The 26,650-nt window shown below is 35.1% G+C and overlaps 1 protein-coding gene across 1 annotated transcript in view; it reads right to left on the bottom strand.

Moving 5' to 3' along the window:
* Nucleotides 1-221: 221 nt before the first annotated feature.
* LOC136037395 (daxx-like protein) overlaps nucleotides 222-26,650 on the bottom strand; it is a gene marked incomplete in the record, with an annotated part of 129,635 nt that continues 103,206 nt past the window's right edge. Inside the window, 3 exon segments of the mRNA XM_065720140.1 lie at nucleotides 222-384; nucleotides 10,098-10,382; nucleotides 14,525-14,709. Of these exon segments, the coding sequence (XP_065576212.1) occupies nucleotides 262-384; nucleotides 10,098-10,382; nucleotides 14,525-14,709 (593 nt within the window).

Genomic DNA, 26,650 nt, shown 5'->3' with positions numbered 1-26,650 from the left:
CAATTTTTTTTCTTTTTATTATGATCGTTTATCAGTAAAAGTGTAATCTTATCCCAATAGATTGGCGGAAGATAAAACAAAAAGGTTTATCTTAATTAAACAATGTCTGAATACCCTCTTGAACGACCAGATAATACTCATTATATTTTTTTCTTATCATGGGATTTTTTTTAATAAAGACTTAAGGTAGATAAATATTTATAAAACAGAAAAAAATAAAATGTAGTAAAAATAATATAATGTAGGTAGCCAGTATAAAATTTACATACTCGATTGGTGTTCAGCTTGGTGAATAAAAGTGACGTCATCTTCTTCATCAGAAATGTTCAAAATATCCTTACATTCTTCAGAGTCAGTAAGGACTTTAGTTGGGCGACTTTCCACCTATAAAAAGATACACAAAACTTTATGTCAACACCACTTACAAGAGGGAGAGGAAAGGGAGCGAGCTTAAGGATTTTTCAGGAATGATGGTTCGGACGAGGAGCAAACAGCTATTTTTCAATTTCGGAAATTAGAAAGACAAGGAATTCTGAAATGCTGGCTTTCTAAGGACTAGGGGGTGATTTGGGTTTTAGCGAAAACAGATGTGGCTTCGAGAAGTGTTTCTTAGCATCAAACGACAAATAAGAGTGGTAATAAACCCCCAAAAAACTTTTAAAATGGGTTGAGTACCTTTTGTATTTTACTGAACACGATACGTATTTTGATGATCGTGGTTTATATTTATCCACAAAAGAAGAAGAAAATCGTGATATTAATACAGGTTATAGGGAAGAATTAATGAAAGTAGATTGACTGTTAAAAAAAATATATACCAAATACTTGATGCCTTAGCACATATATATTTTTTAATCATATATTAACAAAGAGAATATATTTTAGAATTTTATTTGACTTTTAATTTCCGTAGGGGAGAAGAAATTTTGGTACTTATGTATCATGCACCACTAGCTCAAGTTTACGATGTGTGTAAAAATCGAGAATGAGCCGGTTTCTTCGTTAGTTTCTTTCAGCATAGCGCGAGACAAGACAAAGACAAGACAAGACAAGTGACAGAATAGATGGGAAATATATAATTGGGCTATATTTTTTTACGTAAGGGGTATATTATTAGGCAGTTTGAAGCCAGAAAAAACTTTTATTTCATAATATGCAGAATAATTATACCTAACACATTTTTTCATGCAGACTCGATATACTTTACATCCCCCCCCCCTAATGTGCAAATATATAGCCCAAATTTGTTTCTAAAGTAACGAATAAACTAAAGTAGAACGATTTGTTCTCGAGTCATCATAAACTTGAGTGAGTGGCGTATAATACATAAGTACCGGAATTTTTCATGGAGAGAGAGCGGTGCAATTATTCTGCATATTATGAAGTAAGAGCAGTTTTCTGATTTCAAACTGTCCAAATACTTTACCCCCCCCCCCTTATGTGCAAATATATAGCCCAAATTATGTATTTCCCATATACTCATACACATGTCACTATATATATATATATATATATATATATATATATATATATATATATATATATATATATATATATATATATATATATATATATATATATATTTACTAGCTGTTGGTGGTATACACCAACAGGTGTATACTGTTTGGTGGTATACACCAAAAAGTATACAACACCTAGTTGGTGGGGGCGCTTCGCGCCCCCCCAAGCCCCCCCCCCCCCCCGCGCGCGTAAGTCGTTACGCGCCATATTAGTTACGCGCCATTGTAGTTGTGTCCCTATGTCCCACCTGTGAATATAGATAGATATATATATATATATATATATATATATATATATATATATATATATATATATATATATATATATATATATATATATATATATATGTTTTTAACTACGTAAAACTTGCGAATATACAACATTCTTTGCTGTCCCATTGTCTGTGCATATAAATAGATTGTCAGGTTTACCGACTCTTGAACATGCAACATATAATGGTCCATGGGAAAACAATCCGTATTCAGATCTATACCTCATGATTCTAATGATTGCCCTTGAGCTTTGTTGATGGTGATTGCTAATCGACCATTCCCTGAGTCGCCATCGTCATTTATATATCCCCCTGTGCACCCCGGCGTCCCCTTTGTAGTTATGTCCCTGTGTCCCGGTCGTCATTTATATTCCCTGTGTCCCGGTCGTCATTTGTGTCCCGGTGTTCCAGTCTGTGATTTCTCTTTGAGTGTCCCGGGCGTCATTTATATTCCTTGTGTCCCTGTGTCCCGGTCGTCATTTATATTCCCTGTGTCCCGGTCGTCATTTGTATCCCGGTGTCCCGGTCTGTATATACATTCGTTTTTTAGTTTTGTTTTTCTCCTTTATTTTTTTTCCTTTTTTCTTTTTTTTCTTTTTTAGTTTATTTAGATTTTTAGATTTTTTAGTTTTTTTATTAGTTTTTAGTTTTTTTGTAGTTTTTACCATTTTTTTAGTTTTTTTAGTTTTTTTTTTTTTACTTATGTCCTGGTCGTCATTTATACTCCCTGTGTCCCGGTCGTCATTTGTGTCTCGGTGCTTTGTTGATTGCTAATTTATATTATATTTATATTTATATTTTTTATATTTATTAATATTTTTTTAGTTTTCTTTTTCTCTTATTTTTCAGTTTTTTCCTTTTTTTTTAGTTTTTTCTTTTTTAGTTTTTAGTTTTTTTTTGTTTTTTACCTTTTTTTAGTTTTTTTAGTTTTTTAGCTTTTTTAGTTTTTTTATTAGTTTTTAGTTTTTTTTTTAGTTTTTGCCTTTTTATAGTTTTTTCAGCTTTTTTTAGTTTTTAGTTTTTTTACCTTTTTTTAGTTTTTTTTAGTTTTTTAGCTTTTTTAGTTTTTTTTCTTTTTAGTTTTTTTGTAGTTTTTACCTTTTTTAGTTTTTTTTCTTCTTTTGTATTAGTGTGAAATAATTCAGACGTCATATGCGGACAAACACGACGTCACTCGACAGACAGACAGACAGACATAACCCACAAACAACTTATTTTTATATATATTTATTCATATTTTTTTAGTTTTCTTTTTCTCTTTTATTTTTCAGTTTTTTCCCTTTTTTTTAGTTTTTTTCTTTTTTAGTTTTTAGTTTTTTTTAGTTTTTTACCTTTTTTTAGTTTTTTTTAGTTTTTTTAGTTTTTTTAGTTTTTTAGCTTTTTTAGTTTTTTTATTAGTTTTTATTTTTTTTGTAGTTTTTGCCTTTTTTTATTTTTTTCAGTTTTTTTTTAGTTATTAGATTTTTACCTTTTTTTAGTTTTTTTTAGTTTTTTAGCTTTTTTAGTTTTTTTTTCTTTTTAGTTTTTTTTGTAGTTTTTACCTTTTTTAGTTTTTTTCTTCTTTTGTATTAGTGTGAAATAATTCAGACGTCATATGCGGACAAACATGACGTCACCTGATCCACAGATCCACAGACAACTTATTTTTATATATAGATATATATATATATATATATATATATATATATATATATATATATATATATATATATATGTCACCATATATATGTCACTTGTCTTTGTCTTGTCCCACGCTAAGCTGAAAGAAACTAACGAAGAAACCGGTTTGTTCTTGATTTGTACGCAGCGTAAACTTGAGTGAGTGACGCATAATACTTAAGTACCGAAATTCCTTCCCCCCTGCGGAAATTAAAAACAAAACTCAATAAAACTCTAAATTTGGAAAGCCTTATTTTCCACAGAGGAGGGGGTATTTTTCAGGGAGAGGGGGTATTTTCCACAGGGGGGGGGGGTAATGGGTGGATGGAAGTTCAGGCTGGTAAGGAGGGAGTAGAGTTGTTGGAAGGCATATGTTTATTTTGGAAGTGATGATGTGAAGGAGTATGGTGTATTTTGTTTTTTTGTTATTTGTTGGAGTGCTTAAAAAAGTCAAATTTTTCCATTTGCAAGTCAGCAAAACAAAGGTTTTTCAATAAGTGCAGTAGATGTAAATTGTAAGCCCCGGTTCAGATAGAGAGACAGCCTTACCAACACCTTACAGATAGAGAGACACACTACCATCTAACAGCCTCGCACCTCTCCATTATCAGTACAGACCTCCAAAAAGTAGTATTGCTTGCAAGGAACCGTTGGGACTGGAGACGGAGACGCGCAGACGCGCATCTCTCTATACGTTGGATGACCAGCAGGAATAATAAGTCAAGTTAATAATGTATTTAACCCTGCAAGCTAATCTCGGGCCCCCTGGCCCAGTTTACTTATACAAAAAAGTTTCATGACGACCAGAGAAAAACAAGTTTTGACCCGTTTAGGGATTTGATCAACCGATATTTGTTTCGAAACAGATTCTCCTCTCTGGCGTTTTCAAAATCTTAAGTCATTGTTTGACGATTCCATATATATTGCATATAGAATAACAATCTCGTCAATTATTCGATATTATTTTGAATCAACCTATACTGGTTTGAACTCTTTTTAGAATAATTTTCCTTTTATGTTTGTTTTGTTCATTGGATATGCTCAATAATTATCATTCAGGTTGGAGAAAAAATTAATATGGGTCTATTCTAAGCAGCAAAAGTATTAGAAATTTATTTTTTCCCGCCTGCAAATATAAAAAAAAAGAACATGAGTGAGGAAAAACACGAGATAAAACATAAAGTACAAGGATTAACTTTTAAACAGCGAAAAAACAACAACAGGAAACCCAAAATTAATCTTAACAGCTTTCGTAAATAAATCTAGATCGTAAAAAAATTAAGCAAACAATTGAGATTCATATTAAACACATAGAGCTCTACATAATCGAACCTCTAGAGGGTCGGGACCAGAATGTTAAAAAAAAATTAATAAACACAAAATAAAACAATCCCATCTCGAAACGGGAATGCTTAACAAAAGCTTCAAATTACGACGAGATACACTTTTCGACGTAATACCTTAAATTAGGTATTTTTTCATAGGAAGGATTTGTTCCATAAAGGCGGAGCTTACTCGGCTTGGAAGAAATATGCGTTGTATCTTTTTAAGGCGTTCCCTATTAAAACAGTTTGATACTTGGAATATATTATAGCCTATCATGGTAAGGACGCATAGGCTACATGGTATACGGCAAAATACTATGTAAATTCATGCAAGAATCTGCAAAGGAGCATGCACTATACCCTATAAGCATAGACACTATAAATATAAGTAAAGTCAGTCTATAAGCCCCCTATATCACCCTATATCACCTATATATCAGTCTATATCAGTCTATATCACCCTATAAGCATAGACACTATAAATATAAGTAAAGTCAGTCTATAAGCCCCCTATATCACCCTATATCACCTATATATCAGTCTATATCAGTCTATATCACCCTATAAGCATAGACACTATAAATATAAGTAAAGTCAGTCTATAAGCCCCCTATATCACCCTATATCACCTATATATCAGTCTATATCAGTCTATATCAGTCTATATCACCCTATAAGCATAGACACTATAAATATAAGTAAAGTCAGTCTATAAGCCCCCTATATCACCCTATATCACCTATATATCAGTCTATATCAGTCTATATCACCCTATAAGCATAGACACTATAAATATAAGTAAAGTCAGTCTATAAGCCCCCTATATCACCCTATATCACCTATATATCAGTCTATATCAGTCTATATCAGTCTATATCACCCTATAAGCATAGACACTATAAATATAAGTAAAGTCAGTCTATAAGCCCCCTATATCACCCTATATCACCTATATATCAGTCTATATCAGTCTATATCACCCTATAAGCATAGACACTATAAATATAAGTAAAGTCAGTCTATAAGCCCCCTATATCACCCTATATCACCTATATATCAGTCTATATCAGTCTATATCAGTCTATATCACCCTATAAGCATAGACACTATAAATATAAGTAAAGTCAGTCTATAAGCCCCCTATATCACCCTATATCACCTATATATCAGTCTATATCAGTCTATATCAGTCTATATCACCCTATAAGCATAGACACTATAAATATAAGTAAAGTCAGTCTATAAGCCCCCTATATCACCCTATATCACCTATATATCAGTCTATATCAGTCTATATCAGTCTATATCACCCCATAAGCATAGACACTATAAATATAAGTAAAGTCAGTCTATAAGCCCCCTATATCACCCTATATCACCTATATATCAGTCTATATCAGTCTATATCAGTCTATATCACCCTATAAGCATAGACACTATAAATATAAGTAAAGTCAGTCTATAAGCCCCCTATATCACCCTATATCACCTATATATCAGTCTATATCAGTCTATATCAGTCTATATCACCCTATAAGCATAGACACTATAAATATAAGTAAAGTCAGTCTATAAGCCCCCTATATCACCCTATATCACCTATATATCAGTCTATATCAGTCTATATCAGTCTATATCACCCTATAAGCATAGACACTATAAATATAAGTAAAGTCAGTCTATAAGCCCCCTATATCACCCTATATCACCTATATATCAGTCTATATCAGTCTATATCAGTCTATATCACCCTATAAGCATAGACACTATAAATATAAGTAAAGTCAGTCTATAAGCCCCCTATATCACCCTATATCACCTATATATCAGTCTATATCAGTCTATATCAGTCTATATCACCCCATAAGCATAGACACTATAAATATAAGTAAAGTCAGTCTATAAGCCCCCTATATCACCCTATATCACCTATATATCAGTCTATATCAGTCTATATCAGTCTATATCACCCTATAAGCATAGACACTATAAATATAAGTAAAGTCAGTCTATAAGCCCCCTATATCACCCTATATCACCTATATATCAGTCTATATCAGTCTATATCAGTCTATATCACCCCATAAGCATAGACACTATAAATATAAGTAAAGTCAGTCTATAAGCCCCCTATATCACCCTATATCACCTATATATCAGTCTATATCAGTCTATATCAGTCTATATCACCCTATAAGCATAGACACTATAAATATAAGTAAAGTCAGTCTATAAGCCCCCTATATCACCCTATATCACCTATATATCAGTCTATATCAGTCTATATCAGTCTATATCACCCTATAAGCATAGACACTATAAATATAAGTAAAGTCAGTCTATAAGCCCCCTATATCACCCTATATCACCTATATATCAGTCTATATCAGTCTATATCAGTCTATATCACCCTATAAGCATAGACACTATAAATATAAGTAAAGTCAGTCTATAAGCCCCCTATATCACCCTATATCACCTATATATCAGTCTATATCAGTCTATATCACCCTATAAGCATAGACACTATAAATATAAGTAAAGTCAGTCTATAAGCCCCCTATATCACCCTATATCACCTATATATCAGTCTATATCAGTCTATATCAGTCTATATCACCCTATAAGCATAGACACTATAAATATAAGTAAAGTCAGTCTATAAGCCCCCTATATCACCCTATATCACCTATATATCAGTCTATATCAGTCTATATCAGTCTATATCACCCTATAAGCATAGACACTATAAATATAAGTAAAGTCAGTCTATAAGCCCCCTATATCACCCTATATCACCTATATATCAGTCTATATCAGTCTATATCAGTCTATATCACCCCATAAGCATAGACACTATAAATATAAGTAAAGTCAGTCTATAAGCCCCCTATATCACCCTATATCACCTATATATCAGTCTATATCAGTCTATATCAGTCTATATCACCCTATAAGCATAGACACTATAAATATAAGTAAAGTCAGTCTATAAGCCCCCTATATCACTCTATATCACCTATATATCAGTCTATATCAGTCTATATCAGTCTATATCACCCTATAAGCATAGACACTATAAATATAAGTAAAGTCAGTCTATAAGCCCCCTATATCACCCTATATCACCTATATATCAGTCTATATCAGTCTATATCAGTCTATATCACCCTATAAGCATAGACACTATAAATATAAGTAAAGTCAGTCTTTCTGAGTCCAAAGACTCAGAACGAACCTTCAACAGCTCTATTTCATAAAGCAAACTTCGAAGTGGCGAAATATACAGCACACCGGGCATAGCCAGTGAGCAATCTAATTTTGTGAGTTCACCCTTACTATGAATATAACTTCAGTGCAGCTGCAGGTATTTATAGTGCAGGTATTCAGTGCAGGTGTTTATAGGTGTGGTCGCAAGGTGTTTATAGGAGGAACGGGCATGAGGCCCTCCTAGTTCTAGGCACTCCTTTTTCAACTTACCAAATAATTTTTTTTCATATCATTCCCGTCAGAGCTTAGTCTATTGTCCCCTGAAATCCCCCCCCCAAAAAAATATTGTCCTCCTCCCCCGAAAAAAACTTTGAAATTCCTGCTGCTTTAACTAATTACATTTTCGAAGCGATAAAGAATTTTTATCTTTGATTTAAGCACCGCTAATAGGAAACCCCCTGATAGGAAGGGTGTGCGAAAGCACAGGATGGCTTGCCTCCAGCCCCGCATTGCACTTCCTGGCTGAAGGGTCATGCTCAGCACCACTGGTGAGGACTGTCAAGTCCAGAGTTGTATTCTTTACTTTTTACTTTGCAGCTAATTTAAAGAAAAATTTAACTAAACACGCGATACACTTTAATCTCTGGTAAAATTATTGAAGATATACAGAAAAACAATAAGCCTATTTTCTGGTGTAACGAATCGATAAAATATTTTTTTTTAGATTTTCGGGCTTCATTATGGTTTTCTTGATACTTATTAATACAATTTTATACCAACTCGGCAATGTCTTCTTATTTGCATAAGCATGTATACAGATTAGGTTCCCCCGGTTTAGGAATTTACAGTAGTAATTTTACAACTGCTCGGAGGCAACAAGTTCATTGGCCGATTTCCAAGCCCCCTAACACCATCCTTCCTCCAAAAGAAAACTGTTCGGTTCCCCTAGCTAAGGCAAGGGTCCTTGAAAGTTCCAAGGGTCCTTAAAGTTAAACGAAAAAATTGTTCTAGACCATTTTCGGGCTCCATACTCTAAGGAGTCTGAGGGCAAAATAAAAAGAGTTTTCCTAGTCCCATTTTTGGGGGAGCTCATTATTTTTTCTGTGCACTGGGATGCCTATTGCCAAGAACTTACAACCTATATAGGTTTTAAGCCCGTCAGAAGAGAATTGGCAGTTTCCGGATCCAACTTCTGTGAAGCCCATAACATCAAACAAAAATTAAATTCGGACATTAGAGTTCCTTTAACCTAGGGACTCACAGTTTTAAGCTTCAACCTGCTTAGAAAAAGTTTATTGGCCACATTTTGGTTGTTTATTTAAGGTTATTCCACCTTTAGACGACAAGCGGCAAGCCTATTAGACTTAGGTTTCACTTGTCCGCCTGTTAGTCCAAGCAAATTCAGGCCCACACTTTGCATGCCAGTCCAGTGGACATTGTCCGCCACGGATCAACCCAAAATTAATCCTATTCTTTTATCCCTTAGTTCTATGACTATCTACCTTAGCTTATCCCTTGGAATCACGCTCGGACAGATTATAGATAGACTTATCTATCAACAAATGAACTGACATCATTTTTATACAATCCAAATAAGGGCTTATGCCAGATTTGCCTCTCATTCACTCGGACTATCTGTCCTCTATGCCATGTGTCTATCTGTGTCATGGCTTGATGCCCGAAACTACTTGGTTTTAATTCAATAATTGATTTACAATTTGATTTTTAATTCAATTTTAATAAACCACCTCATTTTAGGTGGATTTGTGGCCAAGGTTTTTTTATATCTATTTATTTATTAAATTACTATTGACCCGGAGGTCATGTTAGGAAAGCCAAGGATGAGGGGCAGATTGCTCTCCAGTTATTTTCAACCCTTAAAAAAGTATTAGAGCTTCCACTTTCCGGAGAGGATGTGGGTCTCTAACTTTCAAACTGATCATGGACAAAAAGTCCCTGTACATCTAAGTTTCCCCTAATCCTTCTAATGTTGTGCATATACGGAAAAAGAGTAGTAAAGTGGAGTTAAGAGCAGTAAAGAGTAGTAAAGTAGTAGAGTAAAAAGAGTAGAAAAGAAAAGAAGAACAGTTACAAACCAAAAATACACATACTGTGGGTTCTAATTCTAAAGCGTCCACCAACTCTAATTTGTCTTTATTCTTCCAAATTTTATCTTCTTCTTCAAAACATTTATCCTTCGCTTTTTCAGTTTTCAATTCGTTTTCTTCTTCTTCTTCTAGTATGAGAATATCACTATTTCCATCTTCACTCTCCTTATCATCAATAGCATTAGTCCCTTCTTCATCTTCATCATCGTTTGGACTTTCTTCACCGCTGTCATACTCTTCGGGTTCTAGCTTTAGATCCTCTTGTTGGGTAGCATACGCATTTAATACCTAAGAAATGGGATTGTTAATATAAAAATATGTACGAGGTGTGATTAGAAAGCTTACTTTCTAATTAGAAACCACTAATATATAAGTACATATGAGGTGTGACTCGAAAGATTTCTTTCTGGTTAGAAATAACATTACGGAATAATTAGAAACCACTACTAATGAAGAGTAGATATTATTTCCTATTTGTAGGGAGAAGATGGCTTGCTTTATCCTTGAAACGAGTTTTGGCAGGTACCAAGATATATTTGCTAAATACAGCTTGGTAACCTGTAGAGTACGGGGATACGTTTCTTGGCGAATTGCCAAAAGTGCGAAATCACAAAAAAACAGGAACTATGTGTTTGTGCAAAATTTTGTTAGAAAACTAGAAAATCTGCTTCGGAGAGTAATCTACCTTATTAAGCGATGAACAACTGCAAATGTAGATATAACTATGCAAATATACGCATTTATATTTTTTTCTCAAAAACGGCACCAAACTTGTTCTTGAAATTGACATTTCAAGTCGTTTTTCCCCTCTAATCAAAATTTTGAGATATTTATTTTGTTCAGAATATTCCAAAGATCATATAACAATGCCTTCAGGGTTGACACAACCCCCAGAACCCGGAGCAGGGGTTGTAAGTTATGCACCGGGACAATATAAGGTTTTTATGGAAGGAATTGTATCGGTCAATGGAAGGAATTTTATGGAAGGAATTGTCATATTGGTCAGAATGTCATTGAGCCACATTCCAATGGAAGACTACAACTTCATTTTTGTGTCATTTTTTTCCAGTGAGTTTGTAAGGTGAGTTAACTTTTATACCTAGAGAACAATACAGAAAATTTTTTAAAGCTTGTTGTGTCTATATATTTTTTTCTAGCCTGGATTTCAGGTTTTGATACGATTTATCCTTTAGGAGAGTACTCCTCCTGTATTAGTATTAGTACTCCTCCTGTATTATTATTAGTACACCTCTTGTATTGGTATTAGTACACCTCTTGTATTGGTATTAGTACACCTCCTTTATTATTAGTATAGTGTTAGTATTAGTACTCGTCCTGTATTAGTAATATCCCGTATAAGTACACCTCCTGTATTAGTATTACTACTCCTCCTGTATTAGTGGTATCCTGTATTAGTGTCTCGCAATGGAAGATATCCAAGATATGGCTCAGCGACTTAGCCAGTTCTTGGAGGATAGATAAAAGTTGCCCGTTCGGTAATAGATCTGTGGTATATATCGGCCCAGCACCAACTGAGGCGGCCTAAAGTGGTAATTGAGTAGAAGGGTCATGGAGAGATTCCAACCGAGAGATCTTCTTCCTCTCCGAGATGTTTTCTTTATGTTATAAGGATATAACCGCATAAGCAGCAATTTCTATAGGTTGCTTTAGATAGGGAGTGGAGTGTAAACCTCGGTTACTGTCGCCCCTTCGTTTACCTCTTAAAACTAATGGTGGCGATCGGAACCCGATTTCTGAAGATACGGGCTAATTTGGTCTTTAAAAATAGCTTACTTAAATTGCACAGATACCCACTAAAATTTGTATTATATTGCATCAGATTAACTTAAGTCGTCAAGGACCTTAGTCCTTGACGACTAAGGTCCTTCTGTCGGCCCAGGCAGATCCTTGAGATACTACATCCAGGTTCAAGCTTCGAGTCCCGTATTACCAAGCTGAGATCAAGTACACAGCACCATCGCAAGACAAATAAAGAAGATCCTTGCTACACCCTAGATTGAATCGAGAAATCCTTGATTTGGAGCCTCGGAACGAACCAAGAACATTTTAATAAATTTAAATTTCAAGGGCCTAGCAAGAATCTAGGACAAACACTTCAGAACAATTTATTTACTGAAAACGTCATAGATAGGAGAATTTATAGGAACAGCCTGTAAGCGATCTATTACTCAGGGAATCGGGATGATTAGAAGCAGAAAGAAATTCTTGTTTGACAATTTACGTGTTATTGGGGATAGAGTGAATCTCATAGTGTAAAATCTTCAAACAGTTCGTGGTAACGAACTGCAAGTAAGGGCTAAGGCTCAATAGTAACCGAAACTCTAAAAAAATTGTTTACGTATAGTATTTGTTATTAGAAAGCATACAAAATTTTTTTTTTTTTGGGGGGGGGTTGCATGGGGTGGATTCCCATAGGGAGAATCTTCCTTGGAGAGGGCGATTTCCGGGGGCTGAATATTCCAGGGGAAATGTGACGCACAGAGGATTTGACAGAATTACAATACAAAGTTCTTTTCATTTGTTTTACATTCTCTTTGCCAAATTTTTCAGAGGAGATGTTCCAGAGGATTTATCCAGGGACTTTTTTCCACATGTTTTGATTTCCAGAAAATAATATTCACGGAAGGGGTCATTTCTGGAAGGATCGAGAAACCAATTAGAGATGAAGGTGTTATTCAGATGGAAAAATTCTTTGCAAAATTTTTCAGGCTGAACCGTCCGTAAGCAATTTTACAGGGAGGGGAATTCCTGGCGAGGAAGGAATTGTCTGAAGGGATTTTGACGAGGGGGTGCGCTTTACGCTGGATGAAACTCCCACGGAGGAGTTTTCAATAAGGGGAAGGGGTATATTTCATAGAGGATGAGCATGATTTACCGGCATTATTTGAAAACAAATAGAAATCATTCCAGATGTGAAGGGTCGCCCCCTCCTCATTACCTTGTTCTTTACGCTAAAGTTTGACTGTTTGTCCAAATGTGTATGACATTTGAAGGGGCAGCCCTTCGTGTATGAAGGGGCAGCCCTTCATACACAAAATAAACCTACCAAAATTGATATGCATTTTTTTTTTAGTACAGTGAGCTAAATTCGAACCTGCATTAGTTGAAAAACGTTCAGAAATTAGATTAAAATAAGTTTTTTTTAACTGAAAGTAAGGAGCGACATAAAACAAACAGAAATTATTCCGTATATGAAAGGGGCTGTCCCCTCCTCAACATCTCGCTCTTACGCAAAAGTTTTTATTGTTTTAAAAATTAGAGTTGTAACAAAGAGTTAAACTTTAGCGTAAAGAGTGAGGCGATGAGGAAGGGACAACCCCTTTCGTAAATGGAATAATTTATGTTCGTTTTAAGTTTTAATGTCACTCCTTACTTTCAGTTAAATTTTTTTTTTATTTAATCCCTTAAAAGTTGACCTTCCGAAAACTTCTCGCCCCACGGAAAGTCCCCCAGCAGAAAATTATCCCCCCCCCCCAAAAAAAAGGTATGCATATTTCCCAATGAAAAATGCTATATGCAAACAATGGAAACATTCTATAACTTAAAAAACTTTCCCCAGGGGCTGTGTGGGGGTAATTTAGCCTATGCCGCTCCTTATTTACAGTTTGTAACGTTGTTACCACGAACTGTTTGAAATTAATGATTATAATAAACAGGACTTAATCCCCACCTTCCCTCTGGAAAAAAATGGGACAGAAAAATCTTGCAGTCTACTACTCCAAAAAAAAAGAAATATAACGCTTATCTGGCAAAACTGAATAGCTAAATTTTAGTCTCCACCACACTAGCTGATGCTCAGGATCCCCCCGCCTCCTTCACTTAGAAAAAAAAACCTGATCAAAGTTGAAGACCTACATATTTGACCAAAAATCACTTCAGTGACAATATTGCATTGACTATTGAATTATTTTTCATTTTTTAAGAAAAAAATTTGGCCAATTCCTAAAAGGTAGTCAAAATATACTTAACTGCACTTCGGCTCATTCCGGGTGCTCAATACTTTTGAATATTTCCCCACTTGATTACATGCGTATTCGTACCAAGGTCAGTAATTTTTTTCTTTGGCGACATAAAAATTAACAAAAAAAAGCCAGAAATAATTTTTATGACAAACTTACTTTTGCTTCCAAACGCATAAAAAACTAAATAAAACGAAAAGAAACATGGATACTTCCTCCACTCAACAACATACAGATTAATATCACAACCATGAATACTTTTAATAGTTTCGTCATTTTGGCTGATTCCAAAAGAAAAAAAACACACACACAAAAATAAAACTAGACATTCTGCCAACTTGTTGATGTTAACATTAATATCAAAACTCAGAATACCTTTTTTATTATCTAATAATTTTGCCTTTTGAACACATAAAAACAAAATAAAAACAACAACTTGAAAAAAATTACCTTTTCTAAGTTTTCTTCTCCAAGCTTCATATTTTCCTGTAACTTTCTTTGTAATTCCTCATCTTTAGTCAATTGATCCGGAATGCTTGTGGGCGTATCATCTACATAGCCGTGTAATGAATCCCAATGCTGTCCAACTCTAGCAAGTTTCATTACCTCCACAGACTTTTTAAAACAATCTTGGGCTAGAAAAGAGGTCTCTTTTAATTATTAAAAAAGTTTAAACTGGTATGGCGTATCAGGGCTGAATGAGCCCCTGTAACGACAGCAAAAACTCCCTTTACGAAACTGCCTTTGATGGAGTCGAGCCTAGGACCTTTTGCATATGAGGCAGGCTCTTCTTTACCACTTTGAAGGGGTGTCCTTTCAGACATCTGTTCAGCCTTACTGACACATATTTTTAATAATGATTTATTTTTAAACTGCTAATAAACACAAGAGAAAAGCAGAAGACAAAGAAAAACGCAAAAAAACATAAAACAAAAAAAAGGCAAAACAACACAAATACGAAAAGTATACAAGTTTATAAAAGGACGAATGAGCCCGTAGTGCTGCCCGAGCTTGTCAGGGGCTGGCTTTAGCACCTTAACGTGAAGTAGCTCAAGCTTATTGGTTACGTCGGATGCACTATAATGATAAATAGTTTTTCGGTTCCAAGTACGTGAAGGCAAATAAAAAAAAAAGTAACTTAAGATATCAAAATTAACACGAGCGCAGGCCTCAAAAATCCTCTGACGTTGTATATTTTTTCATTTTTTTTTATTATCGGACATAACACAGAGCAACACAGATCCATTGGACCTTATCGCTCTGAAGAGCGAATTAAGGTAATGAAAAGTCACATTGGGCACTTCCGGTAAGCAGTGAAGGGAGAGGGGTCAAGGATCGTTGTGCCCTTTCTGGCCAATACTACTTGACGACAATAACTATATAATAATTTCTTAGACCACACTGCTTTTTTATCAGAACGTTTTTGAATAAAATTTACCTCTAATAACAACCCTCCGCTTTCTGGATATGCTTCCTAAGGTAGGCTGGCAATATTTTGCCACAGTTGTGGGAATATACCTAGTCTCGGCTAAAGGAAACGTGGCATTTTCATAAGAACCTCTCAGAAATAACCGACTGCAAAAAGTGTCACTTCTTTCTTCGGTTGTGTGTTTCATTTACTAGCGAAAAAACGTATCAGGAAGTTGACATATTTTCTTATTATTGCTAGGGTAAGTAATGAAGCTTCTGATACATAAAAGCGCAATACTTATGGCTCATTCAAAATTTAATTTCGCTATTACCAAGATTTAAATTAATAGAATGTAGCACTCGAATGCGTCTAATAGAGCAATAGAGCATTTTCCTCCCCCTGGAATTGGTTGCTAGGGTAGGTCAGCCATATATTGTCACGGTGGCGTGAATATGCATTCACGCCACCACGAGCACAAGATATGCATCTTGGCTCAAATAAAAGGGGTATTTTCATTAAAATTTCTAAATAATAACTGCTCTCCCTTTTCTTCGTTTGCGTGTTTCATTTACAAACGAGAAAACGCATTGCGAAGTTTATATTTTTTCTTATTTAGAAAAGAAGTTAGAAGTTTATCTAAGTTTATCTAAACTTATTTAGAAGTTTATGTTTGTAATGAGGCTCCTAATGCCTAAAAGCGTAATATTTACGGCTTATTCAAAATGTAATTTCGCTAATACTAAGATTTAAATTGATACAATATAACAGGCAGGTGCGCTTAATAGATATTAAATATATATAAAAAAGAAATTAGCTGCAAATAAGGAGCGACACTAAAACTTAAAACGAACAGAAATTATTCCGCATATGAAAGGGGTTGTCCCCTCCGCAACGCCTCGCTCTTTACGCTAAAGTTTGACTCTTTCTCGCAACTCTACTTTTTAAAATAATAAAACACTTAAGCGTAAAGAGCGAAGCGTTGCGGAGGGGACAACCCCTTTCATATACGAAATAATTTACGAGAATAATAAGTTTTAGTGTCGCTCCTTACTTGCAGTTAAAAAAACTTGTTTTTTTTATGTAATTTCTGAATATTTTTGAACTAATGCAGTTTTCATTTTGGCTCACCGCAAATGAATAATTAAAACGAAATTTGAATATTATTTTTTTTCGGCTAAATGGCTTTCTCATAGTTTTAATCAGAATATTTTGATACAAAAAAGGGAGTGGAGGAGGAGGCCTAGTTGCCCTCCAGTTTCTGGTTACTTAAGAAGGCAACTAGAGCTTTTTTATTTATTTTACGAACATTTTTATTAGTAATAAATATACGTAACTTAAGAATTAAGTTACGTAACGAACTTCTATATTTGTATATTTTTAATACATATATGAGGGGGTTCACCCCTAGTCAATACCTCGCTCTTTACACTAAAGCTTGAATGTTGTCCCAATTCCTTAAGAATGATCCCTGAATCCCAAAGGCCGTAGAATAAATAGTTAAAATTACTAAAAATACTTTAACGCGAAGAGCGAAGTATTGTGGAAGAGATGAATCCCCTTATTTACGTAGTAATTTCTGTTCTTTTTGGGTTTTATTGCTGCTCCTTACTTCCAGCTGAAAACTTGTTTTATTCATTTTATCATTGTTTTACTTAAATAATGCTAGAAAATCTTTCACCCCCTTCATGGAAGTTCTCTTCCCTCATTACAAATTCCTCCATGAAAAGATCCTCCCACGTAACCCCCTCCCCCCCTTCAACACGAAGAAGTCCCTCTGAAAACGTCTGTACACTTCCAAATAACCATTACTATACGTAAACAATGGTCAAAGTTTGTAACTTGCAGCCCCTCCCCCAGGGACTGCGGGGGATTAAGTCGTCCCGAAAGACATAATTATTAGGTTTTTCGACTATGCTGAACAAAATGGCTATCTCCGATAGTGGCTATCCATGCCCTCTGATATTTTTGGTCACTTAAAAAGAGCACTAGAACTTTTCATTTTCGTTAGAATGAGCCCTCTCGCAACATTGTAGGACAACTTGGTCGATATGCTCACCCCTGGAAAAAAAATAATAAACACCCATTCGTGATCTGTCTTCTGGCAAAACTTACAAAATTCCATATACTAGAACTTTTCATTTTCGTTAGAATGAGCCCTCTCGCAACATTGTAGGACAACTTGGTCGATATGCTCACCCCTGGAAAAAAAATAATAAACACCCATTCGTGATCTGTCTTCTGGCAAAACTTACAAAATTCCATATTTTTGTATATAGGAGCTTGAAACTTCTAAAGTAGAGTTTTCTGATATGGTGAATTTGATGGTGTGATTTTTGTTAAGATTCAATGACTCTAAGGGAGTATTTCACCCTATTTTCTAAAATAAGGCAAATTTTCTCAGGCTCGTAACTTTTGATAGGTAAGACTAAACTTGATGAAACTTATCAGCATAAATATGCAATTCTTTTGATGTAACTATTGGTATTAAAATTCCGTTTTTTAGAGTTCCGGTTACTATTGAGCCGGGTCGGTCCTTACTACAGTTCGTTACCACGAACTGTTTGAAAAAATCAATAGCATTGGGATGGTTGCGCACTCTCATGTGGAAAGGGTTGGTAAAATGTGATCGATTTAATCGTTCTAGAAAGCGGGCAGGGAATTCTCCGTGTGGAATAGGTTATAACGTAAAAGGTATTCCCTGAATCAAAATAACATCAATTGATTCTTGGTTCAGCTGTCTAGCTCACAGTTCGTTTGGGGGAGATCTCCTTAGATCCCAATAAAGAACAAACATCTTTGGATTATAAGGGTTCCCAGAGAAAAAAAGAGAAGAAAAATGAAATTCTAAGGAAAATTTTTTTTTAAAGAATTATGTAACATCCCACGTGTACATTGTCATTACACAACACCCACGTTTGGTCCGTGCTCAGTTATAAGCGGGGATTCCCACTAGACTGGCGGGGCCTGACCTCTAACAAGTCACAGAAGGACGCGTCTCCCTTAACCTAAGTAACCAATCTCCTATTTTGTAACATACAGGTGAATGTACGTAACACCCCACGTGTAAGCTACGCAGTTACAACCAAGGATCCCCACTTGAAGCAAATGTCTTAAAAACGTCCTGAAATGTCTTGAAGGAAGCATTCCCTATTGCGTAACGTGTGCATTTGGATCTTGGTTTGGCGGGATCCCTGGAACTTTAACAACTCCTATTAAGTAATATCCAAAGAAAAACTGTAGAAAACAAGCCCTTATTGCGAAACAACCAACGAAATCATGATTTGGCAGGGCCCAGAAGGTTTTTCTTATGGCTGCCTTTATAACCTTCCTATGTGTGTCTTCGAAAAACCTTCCTATGGCTACCTTTTAAAACCTTTCTATGTTTATCTTTAAAAACATTCCTATTTGTGTCTTAGAAAGCCTTCCTATGGGCCAGTTTGAAAATCTTCCTATGTGTGTCTTTAAAAAACATCCTATGCCTACCTTTAAAAACTTTCTATGGCTGCGTTTAAAAGCATTCCTATATGTGTCTTTCAAAACCTTCCTATGTGTGTATTTAAAAACTTTCTATGGCTGCCTTAAAGAAAAACTTCCTATGGGCCGGTTTCATAATCCTCCTGTGTGTCTTTGGAAACCTTCCTATGGCTGTCTTTTAAAAAAAACAAGAGCTAAGAGCTCATATGGCACTTGTGACGAGGCCGGAAGAGCCAAGAGCCAAGAACTCATATGGTATGAGTTCTAGCAAAATTCTAAGAATCAATAGATTGCTTTAAAAGGAAAATCAGAGGCTTAATCCCGCTCGGGATTTAAAATAAGAGCTCTGAGTTAAGAGGTCCTTATATCAAGTTTCATTAAGGTCCGATCAGCCATTCGTAAGATACCTCGATTTTCGCGTTTTCCAAGAATTCCAGTTTCCCCCTCCAGCTCCCGTCAATGTCATCGGATATGGTCGGGATTTAAAATAAGAGTTCTATAGCACAAAATTCTTCTAGATATCAAATTTCGTTAAGATCTGATCACTCGTTCGTAAGTTACAAATACCTCATTTTTCTAATTTTCCGAATTACCCCCCCCCCCCCCAACTCCACTAAAGAGAGTGGATCCAATCGCATTTATGTCAGTCGCCTATCTTGGACTTGTGCTTATTCTTTCCACCAAGTTTCATCCTGATCTCTCCGCTTTAAGCGTTTTCCAAGATTTCGAGTCCCCCCTCCCCTAATGGCACTGGATCTAGTCGGCATTTAAAATAAGAGATCCGAGTTTCAAGGTCTTTCTAAATATGAAATTTCATTAAGATACGATAAATCTTTCATAAGTTAAAAGTACCTAGTTTTTTTTCTATTTTCTAGAATCAACCCTCCCCCCTATTCCCCAAAGAGAGCAGATCCGTTCCGGTTATGCCAGCCCCGTATCTAGGACTTGTGCTTATTTTTCCTACCAAGTTTCATCCCGATCCCTCCACTCTAAGCGTTTTCCAGGATTTTAGGTTCCACCCCCCCCCCCAACTTCCCCTTCACCGGATCCGGTTGGGATTTAAAATAAGAGTTCTGAGACACGATATCCTTCCAAACATCAAATTTCATTAAGATATGATCACTCCTTCGTAAGTTAAAAATACCTCATTTTTCAAAATTTTTCAGAATTACCCCCCCCCCCGCCACTCCCCCTAAGAGAGCAGATCCGTTCCGGTTATGTCAATCACGTATATAGGACTTATAATTACTTTCCCATCAAGTTTCATTCCGATCCCTCCACTCTAAGCGTTTTCCAAGATTTTAGGTCCCCCCTGACTGCCCCCAATGTTACCAGATCCGGTCAGAATTTAAAATAAGAGCTCCAAGACACGATATCCTTCCAAACATCAATTTTCATTTAGATCCAATCACTCCTACGTAAGTTAAAAATACCTCATTTTTCAGAATCAGCCTTCCCCCCTCCACCTCTACCAAACAGAGCAGATCCATTCCAGTTATGTTAATCACGTATCTAGGACTTCTGCTTATTTTAACCACCAAGTTTCATCCCGATCCAACCACTCTAAGCGATTTGAGGTTCCCCCTCCAACTCCCCCCAATGTCACCGGACCTGGTCGGGATTTAAAATAAGAGCTCTGAGACACAATATCGTTCCAAACATCACAATTTCATTAAGATCTCACCACCTGTTCGTAAGTTAAAAATACTTCATTTTTTCTATTTTCTCCGAATTAATCAGCCACCCACTCCCCCCTCCCAGATGGTCAAATCGGGAAAACGACTACTTCTAATTTAATCTGGTCCGGTCCCTGATAGGCCTGCCAAATTTCATCGTCCTATCTCTCCTGGAAGTACCTAAAGTAGCAAAACCGGGACAGACAGACCGACAGAATTGCGATCGCTATATGTCACTTGGTTAATACCAAGTGCCATAAACATCCAATGGGCCAGTTTAAAAACCTTCCTATGTGTGTCTTTGAAAACCTTTCTATAGCTGTCTTTAAAAGTATGGGCCGGTTTAAAAACCATCCTATGTGTGCTTTTAAAACCTTCCTATGGCTGCTTTAAAAAAAAACTTCCTATGGGCCAGTTTAAAAACCTTCATATGTGTGTCTTTAAGAACCTTCCTATAGCTGCCTTTAAAAGCATCCCGATGGGCCGGTTTGATAACCTTCCTGTGTGTCTTTAAAAACGTTCATATGGCTGCTTTTAAAAACTTCCTATGACTGCCTTTAAAAACCTTCCTATGAGTGTCTTTAAAAACTTCCTTTGCACCGCTCTAAAAACTTCTTACGTGACGCTCCTGTCCCTGGAAATAGCGGGAAAATCCATTGTTTGTCCTGCTGGAAGAATAACAAACCTTTGTTCCTAGAAAATCAGTAGTCGTATATAATATATAACGGCTCGCCCTTCCCCTGTTCATGGAAATAGCAGAAAAATCCTTTGTTTGCAGACAACAAAAGGCTCCGTTTGTGTGAGATCATGTCCCTACTTGGGAAGGCCCTCAAGGTTTTTCGTAGCCCTCGCGGGTTTTTTAAATAATACGGAAATCATGATTTGGTTTGGGTCTCTAAAGGTTTTTTCCTACATCCTTAGGTTTTTAAACAATCAAAGAAACTAAGATATAATGTCTACGTTTGCATCTTGATTTGGCGCGGCTCTGTACTTTAACAAGTCCTATTACACAGCATCCATAGAAATCATTTACATAAGTAAAGAAACCCTATTACGTAATAAGCATAGAAATCCTGAAGTAAACAAACCCCTATTATGTAAAACACAGAAAAGTCTTTAAGTAAACAAACCCCTATTATGTAAAAATTAGGTATAACTATACCATTACAGGTGCACTATAGTATTGCATAAGACTCAGGTACATGTAATAGGGTCTTGAAGGACTAGTAGCTTCAATAGTATACCCTCTATGGATGTCCTTAAACCTGGAACTCCATCACTACTATCTTATTCGTGGGTATTCTGTTTGTCAGGTATTACGTCTTACGAAGGGCACCCAACTATTTGTTCAGAGCAAGTGAGGAAAGTGCCACTGAGTGCTGGCTTCGCACCCTTTCTGAGGCTATTACCACAGATAGTGTATTATCTTGTGTGCCAAGGCTGTGGGGGAATAGGACCCCTTGGTTTTAATGCATTCCTAAGAAAAATCCCTTTGGACCATAGATGACCTGGGAGGAACTACTTCTATGATGTGTCAGGTCTGATTGTGCCATGAGAAGTTCATTTTCTTATGTTTTTGTGGTATATTTTTCTTTTAGTAGATTCAATTCACTTACGCAGGGAAGTGCTATAGGAAGCTGACATTACATCCTTTTTTGGGTTACCATCACCGCTACTGAAGACAATGATTTCTTTTTCTATAAGAATGAATTACCACAAATACTGTGATACTAGTATTATTAAGTTAAAGTCTATGAAGGTAAAATTTGAGAGAATATTGATGGCAAATTCGAAATGAAAAAAAAATCACAATGCGCATTTAGATTGTAAGAAGAGCGTATCTGTCAGAAGAATTGAGTCTGAATGTATGTATGAAGTTGAAACTCTCAGAGAATGCTTAAAGGGGAAGATCAATTGACCAAAAGGTAATATGTGTCCAATACTACCAATGCTACATTTACTAGTTCTACTACTACTACTACTATAGCTCCAACTACTGCTTCTATTGCAACTACTTGTAGGGCTAAGAGCATTAAGATGAAAGTTTCAAGAAGTATATGAATATGCACGTTATCAAAAGGACATATCGAAAAAGCCACAGCAATGTTTAATTGTATTAATTTGAGTACTAATAAAACTGCTGTGAATAGTATTACAACTAAGCCTAAGGGTATGAAGGTGAAATTTTCAAAGAAATTTTAGAGGGAAATGTAAACTGAATCACAACACGCCATCCGTATGCCGGTTCTTAAAAGGTCATATCAGCAATATCTTAGGAACAGTTTTTTGTGTGTGTAATCAAAACTTACAAAGCTTGTTGTGGGGGATGTTGAACTAACCAAAAGACAATATTTTCATCATAATACTACTGTTTCTACCCCTAAAATTACTGCTATTGATATTAATTATGCTGCAACAATTGCTACTTCTACCACTATAACTACGGATGCTACTACTGCTGCTAGTAATACTAAGGAATGCTTAAGGTAATGCTTAAGGCAAAAATTTTGGGAATGTCAAAATTGTATTAAAGTAAATTGAAACACTATTCCAACATAGGTTGCCAAGAGGAGGTATCAGCAATGCATCAGGAATGGTTGATGGTATTAAGTTAAACTTTCATTGTGTTGAAGAGGATGTTGAAAAAACACAAAGGTGCTATGTGCATACTGCAACTATTGCTACTACAATTATTGCTATTACACAAGCTAAGGGTATGAAGGTGAAGTTTTCAAGGAATATTTAGGCGGAGGTTAAACTTAATCAGAACAAAATATGATCATGTAGATTGTCAAAGGGTGATAAAGCAATATCACAATAACGGCTTACATTATTAAGTTAGTCCTTTCAGGGTAAGTTGTGGCGGATTTTGAACTACACAGAAGACATTATGCGTATACTATTAATATTACTTCTATGGCTACTGTAACCAATGATATTAAGGGCCTTAAATTGAAACTTTTAAGGAACGTTTAGGGGGAATTTCAATAAAATGAAAAACTATTTGCATACAGGAAATAAAAGATAATAAGCAGTATAATAACATATAATAAGATAATAAGCAGATAACAATCATATAAGCAATATCAAAGACAGCACTGCCCTATCACAGCTAGCAATATCATTGATATTTTAAAGGAGCTAATTTGATTGGAAATCAAAAGTACTAGTGCCCTTTTTAAGAGTCAAAGTGATTGGAGGGCAATCAGTCCTCCTCTTTAGCCCATAATCTTCTAAACACTTCCGATCATAATTTTAAGACAGCCATTCTTCCAGCATAGGTGAACGGTCTAATAGATAAATCTTAAGGGTTATTGGGTAGGTCAAACTTCCACAATTATACAATTCGCCCATTATGCTTAAAAACTAAATATTGCTTTAAAATAAAATCAAAACGAACCGTGTGTATGCTGGATATCTCAGCAATATTCCGAGAACGACTGGTGGTATTAAGTTCAAACTTTCGGGGCTACTTTTATTAATACTTCTGCTCTTAAAATTAAACTAGACCAAAAAATTTGAGTTTATCCAGGCTGTCAAAGAGCATAGATATAAGTTTTTTGGGAATGGTCTTAAGTCTTATTTTCCAGATCAACTAGAAAAGGTATAAAACTAAACTATACACTACTATTTGCGTCAAGATTTTCAAAAGTATGTATGTTGTTAAAATTGCTGAAAAAGTTTCCCCAGCATACAAACAACAAGCCAAACAATAAATTCTTAAAAGAAAAAACCCATAAGATTTACACTATTATTTTCTTTTTCCCTGAAAAAAAAACTATGTCAATCTAACACAAACAGCAATTAAGTAAAAAAAAATTCCACAAAACAAGTTTTTCAAAAAAAGTAAAGAACTCTATTAAACCAAAAATGAGCAAAAATAGAATCGAATAATCTTCTAAGCATAGAACTACCACAAATCAGCATCAGTAAGCTAGCCTTTTAAAGGCCAGAACATAATTTGCCTTTCAAAGCCAGAACTTTCAAGTCCTTTCAAGGCTAGAACTACCACAAATCAGCATCAATAAGCTAGTCTTTTCAAGGCCAAAACATAACTTACACTTTACTGAATTAAACAAGTTTGAAACATTTTCACTTTTTCTTTTATAGATAAAATAAAAATATTAAGATTCCAAGGAATAAATATGAGCATATGTAGGTTAAACTGACAATGCGCGTTCATTTGTATTTTACTCAGCAAAGTGCAAATTATATTCTGGCCTTGACAAGACATAGGGGTTGTGAGCCCTACTCGTGTTAAATTCTGCTCGTTTAAGTTTGACTTGGTTATTTATTGTAATTTTTGTTCCTTTTGGGGTTTTAATTATTTATCAATGCTGATTTATAGTAGTTTTACACTTGATATGTTATTTGATTCTATTTTTGCTCATTTATGGTTTAATAGAGTTCTTTACTTTTCAATGAAAAACTTATTTTGTGGGAACAAGATTTTTTCAATTAATACCATACTAGGATAAGAACTTCGCTAAAGCTCTTCTATCAACAAAATCGAACGCTTGCTCATAATCAATAAAACTGAGGACCGAATGTGTTTGATCACTCAGGCAATTCTAAATTATTAGCCTAAGAATGAAAATTTAGTCGACACATCCACTCCCCTGTCTAAAACTACACTATTATTCTCTTAAAACTTTTTCTACAGTATCTCTCAGTCTAAAAAGTATCATATTATCAAGTAAGTTGCTACGTAAAGAGACCAGGATATTGCCTAGATAATTACCACACTCACTCTTATCACTTTTCTTATACAGTGGTTTAATTGGGGTTTTCTCAAATTGCTAGGTACTTTCCCTTTTTAAAACATCATATTCATAATCTTCCGTAGCCTATTTCTAACCTCAGAGCCACCATATTTAAGAAACTCATTTACCACGCTATTAGCCCCAAGGGCCTTATTATTTTTAATCCTTTTTGTCTGTCACTAATTCTTCGTCACAAAACAAATGTTCCTCAACATCCAAGGTACCACAAATTATTACATTTTCCTCTATATATTTTCCTGCAACTCTATCTTGGTTTAACTCATTCCAAAAATGTTCTGCCCATCTCTATTTAACTCCTTCTTTATTGCTAATTCCAGACCTGTCCTATCTTTAAAATGGACAGGTCCACATTTGACTATTCACTCTCAATCTATTAACATGTTAGTACAATATTTTACTATCATGCCGTCTAGCTACATCTTCCAGATCCTTGGTAATTCTATCCATGACCTCCACTTCACACCTCCTTAGTTCATATTTTCATGCTTTCTCCACTATCTTTACATTTGCCTTTTTATCATATAGTCTATCAATCTGAAAATTCTTGTGCAATTCCCTTCTTCTCTCTATTAAACATAAAGCTTTTTCACTAATGTTCCTAGCTGCATTCCTAACTTTTTTCCCTAAGACACCATCAGCAACTTGACAAATTATTTTCCTAGAATTATTCCATCAATCTTCTACATTGTCACATTTTAAACTCTCTAGTTTAGCATTCAACTGTTCCTGGAAAGTTTCTTTCAAAATGTCATCCTGGAGCCTATCAGCATCATAACTTCCCTAGAGGTTGTTACACTTACAAATTTTCAGCTTTAAAATAACCCTAGACACTATTAGATGGTGATCTTTAATTTCATATATAATATGATATAATTTCATACATAATAATATTTCATATTATATATGTTTATAAAATGAAAATTTGTTTTTTAATAAAATGTGAGTTCTATAGTTTTATTACATATTTAAAATATTATAATATATATAATTTTTTAATTGAAATTTCAAAATAACGAAAAATGGACAAAAAAAGGAATTGAGTCGAATCCAAGCCCCTATTCAACTGTTGGTTACGATATGGTTGGGTTAATTTTTCATTTCAATCTGTCGCTACTCCGCAAATTCACTTATATAATCTCATATTCATTTCATTTATTTAATTGAATTTCAATTTAATCATATAAAGAAAGAAATAATTCAACAGCCTTAAACCGTATCCCTTTTCTTACCT

The sequence above is a fragment of the Artemia franciscana genome, chromosome 16, assembly GCF_032884065.1.
Source record: "Artemia franciscana chromosome 16, ASM3288406v1, whole genome shotgun sequence".
NCBI classification, from domain to species: Eukaryota; Metazoa; Arthropoda; class Branchiopoda; order Anostraca; family Artemiidae; genus Artemia; species Artemia franciscana.
This window is presented reverse-complemented; position numbering and strand designations above follow the sequence as displayed.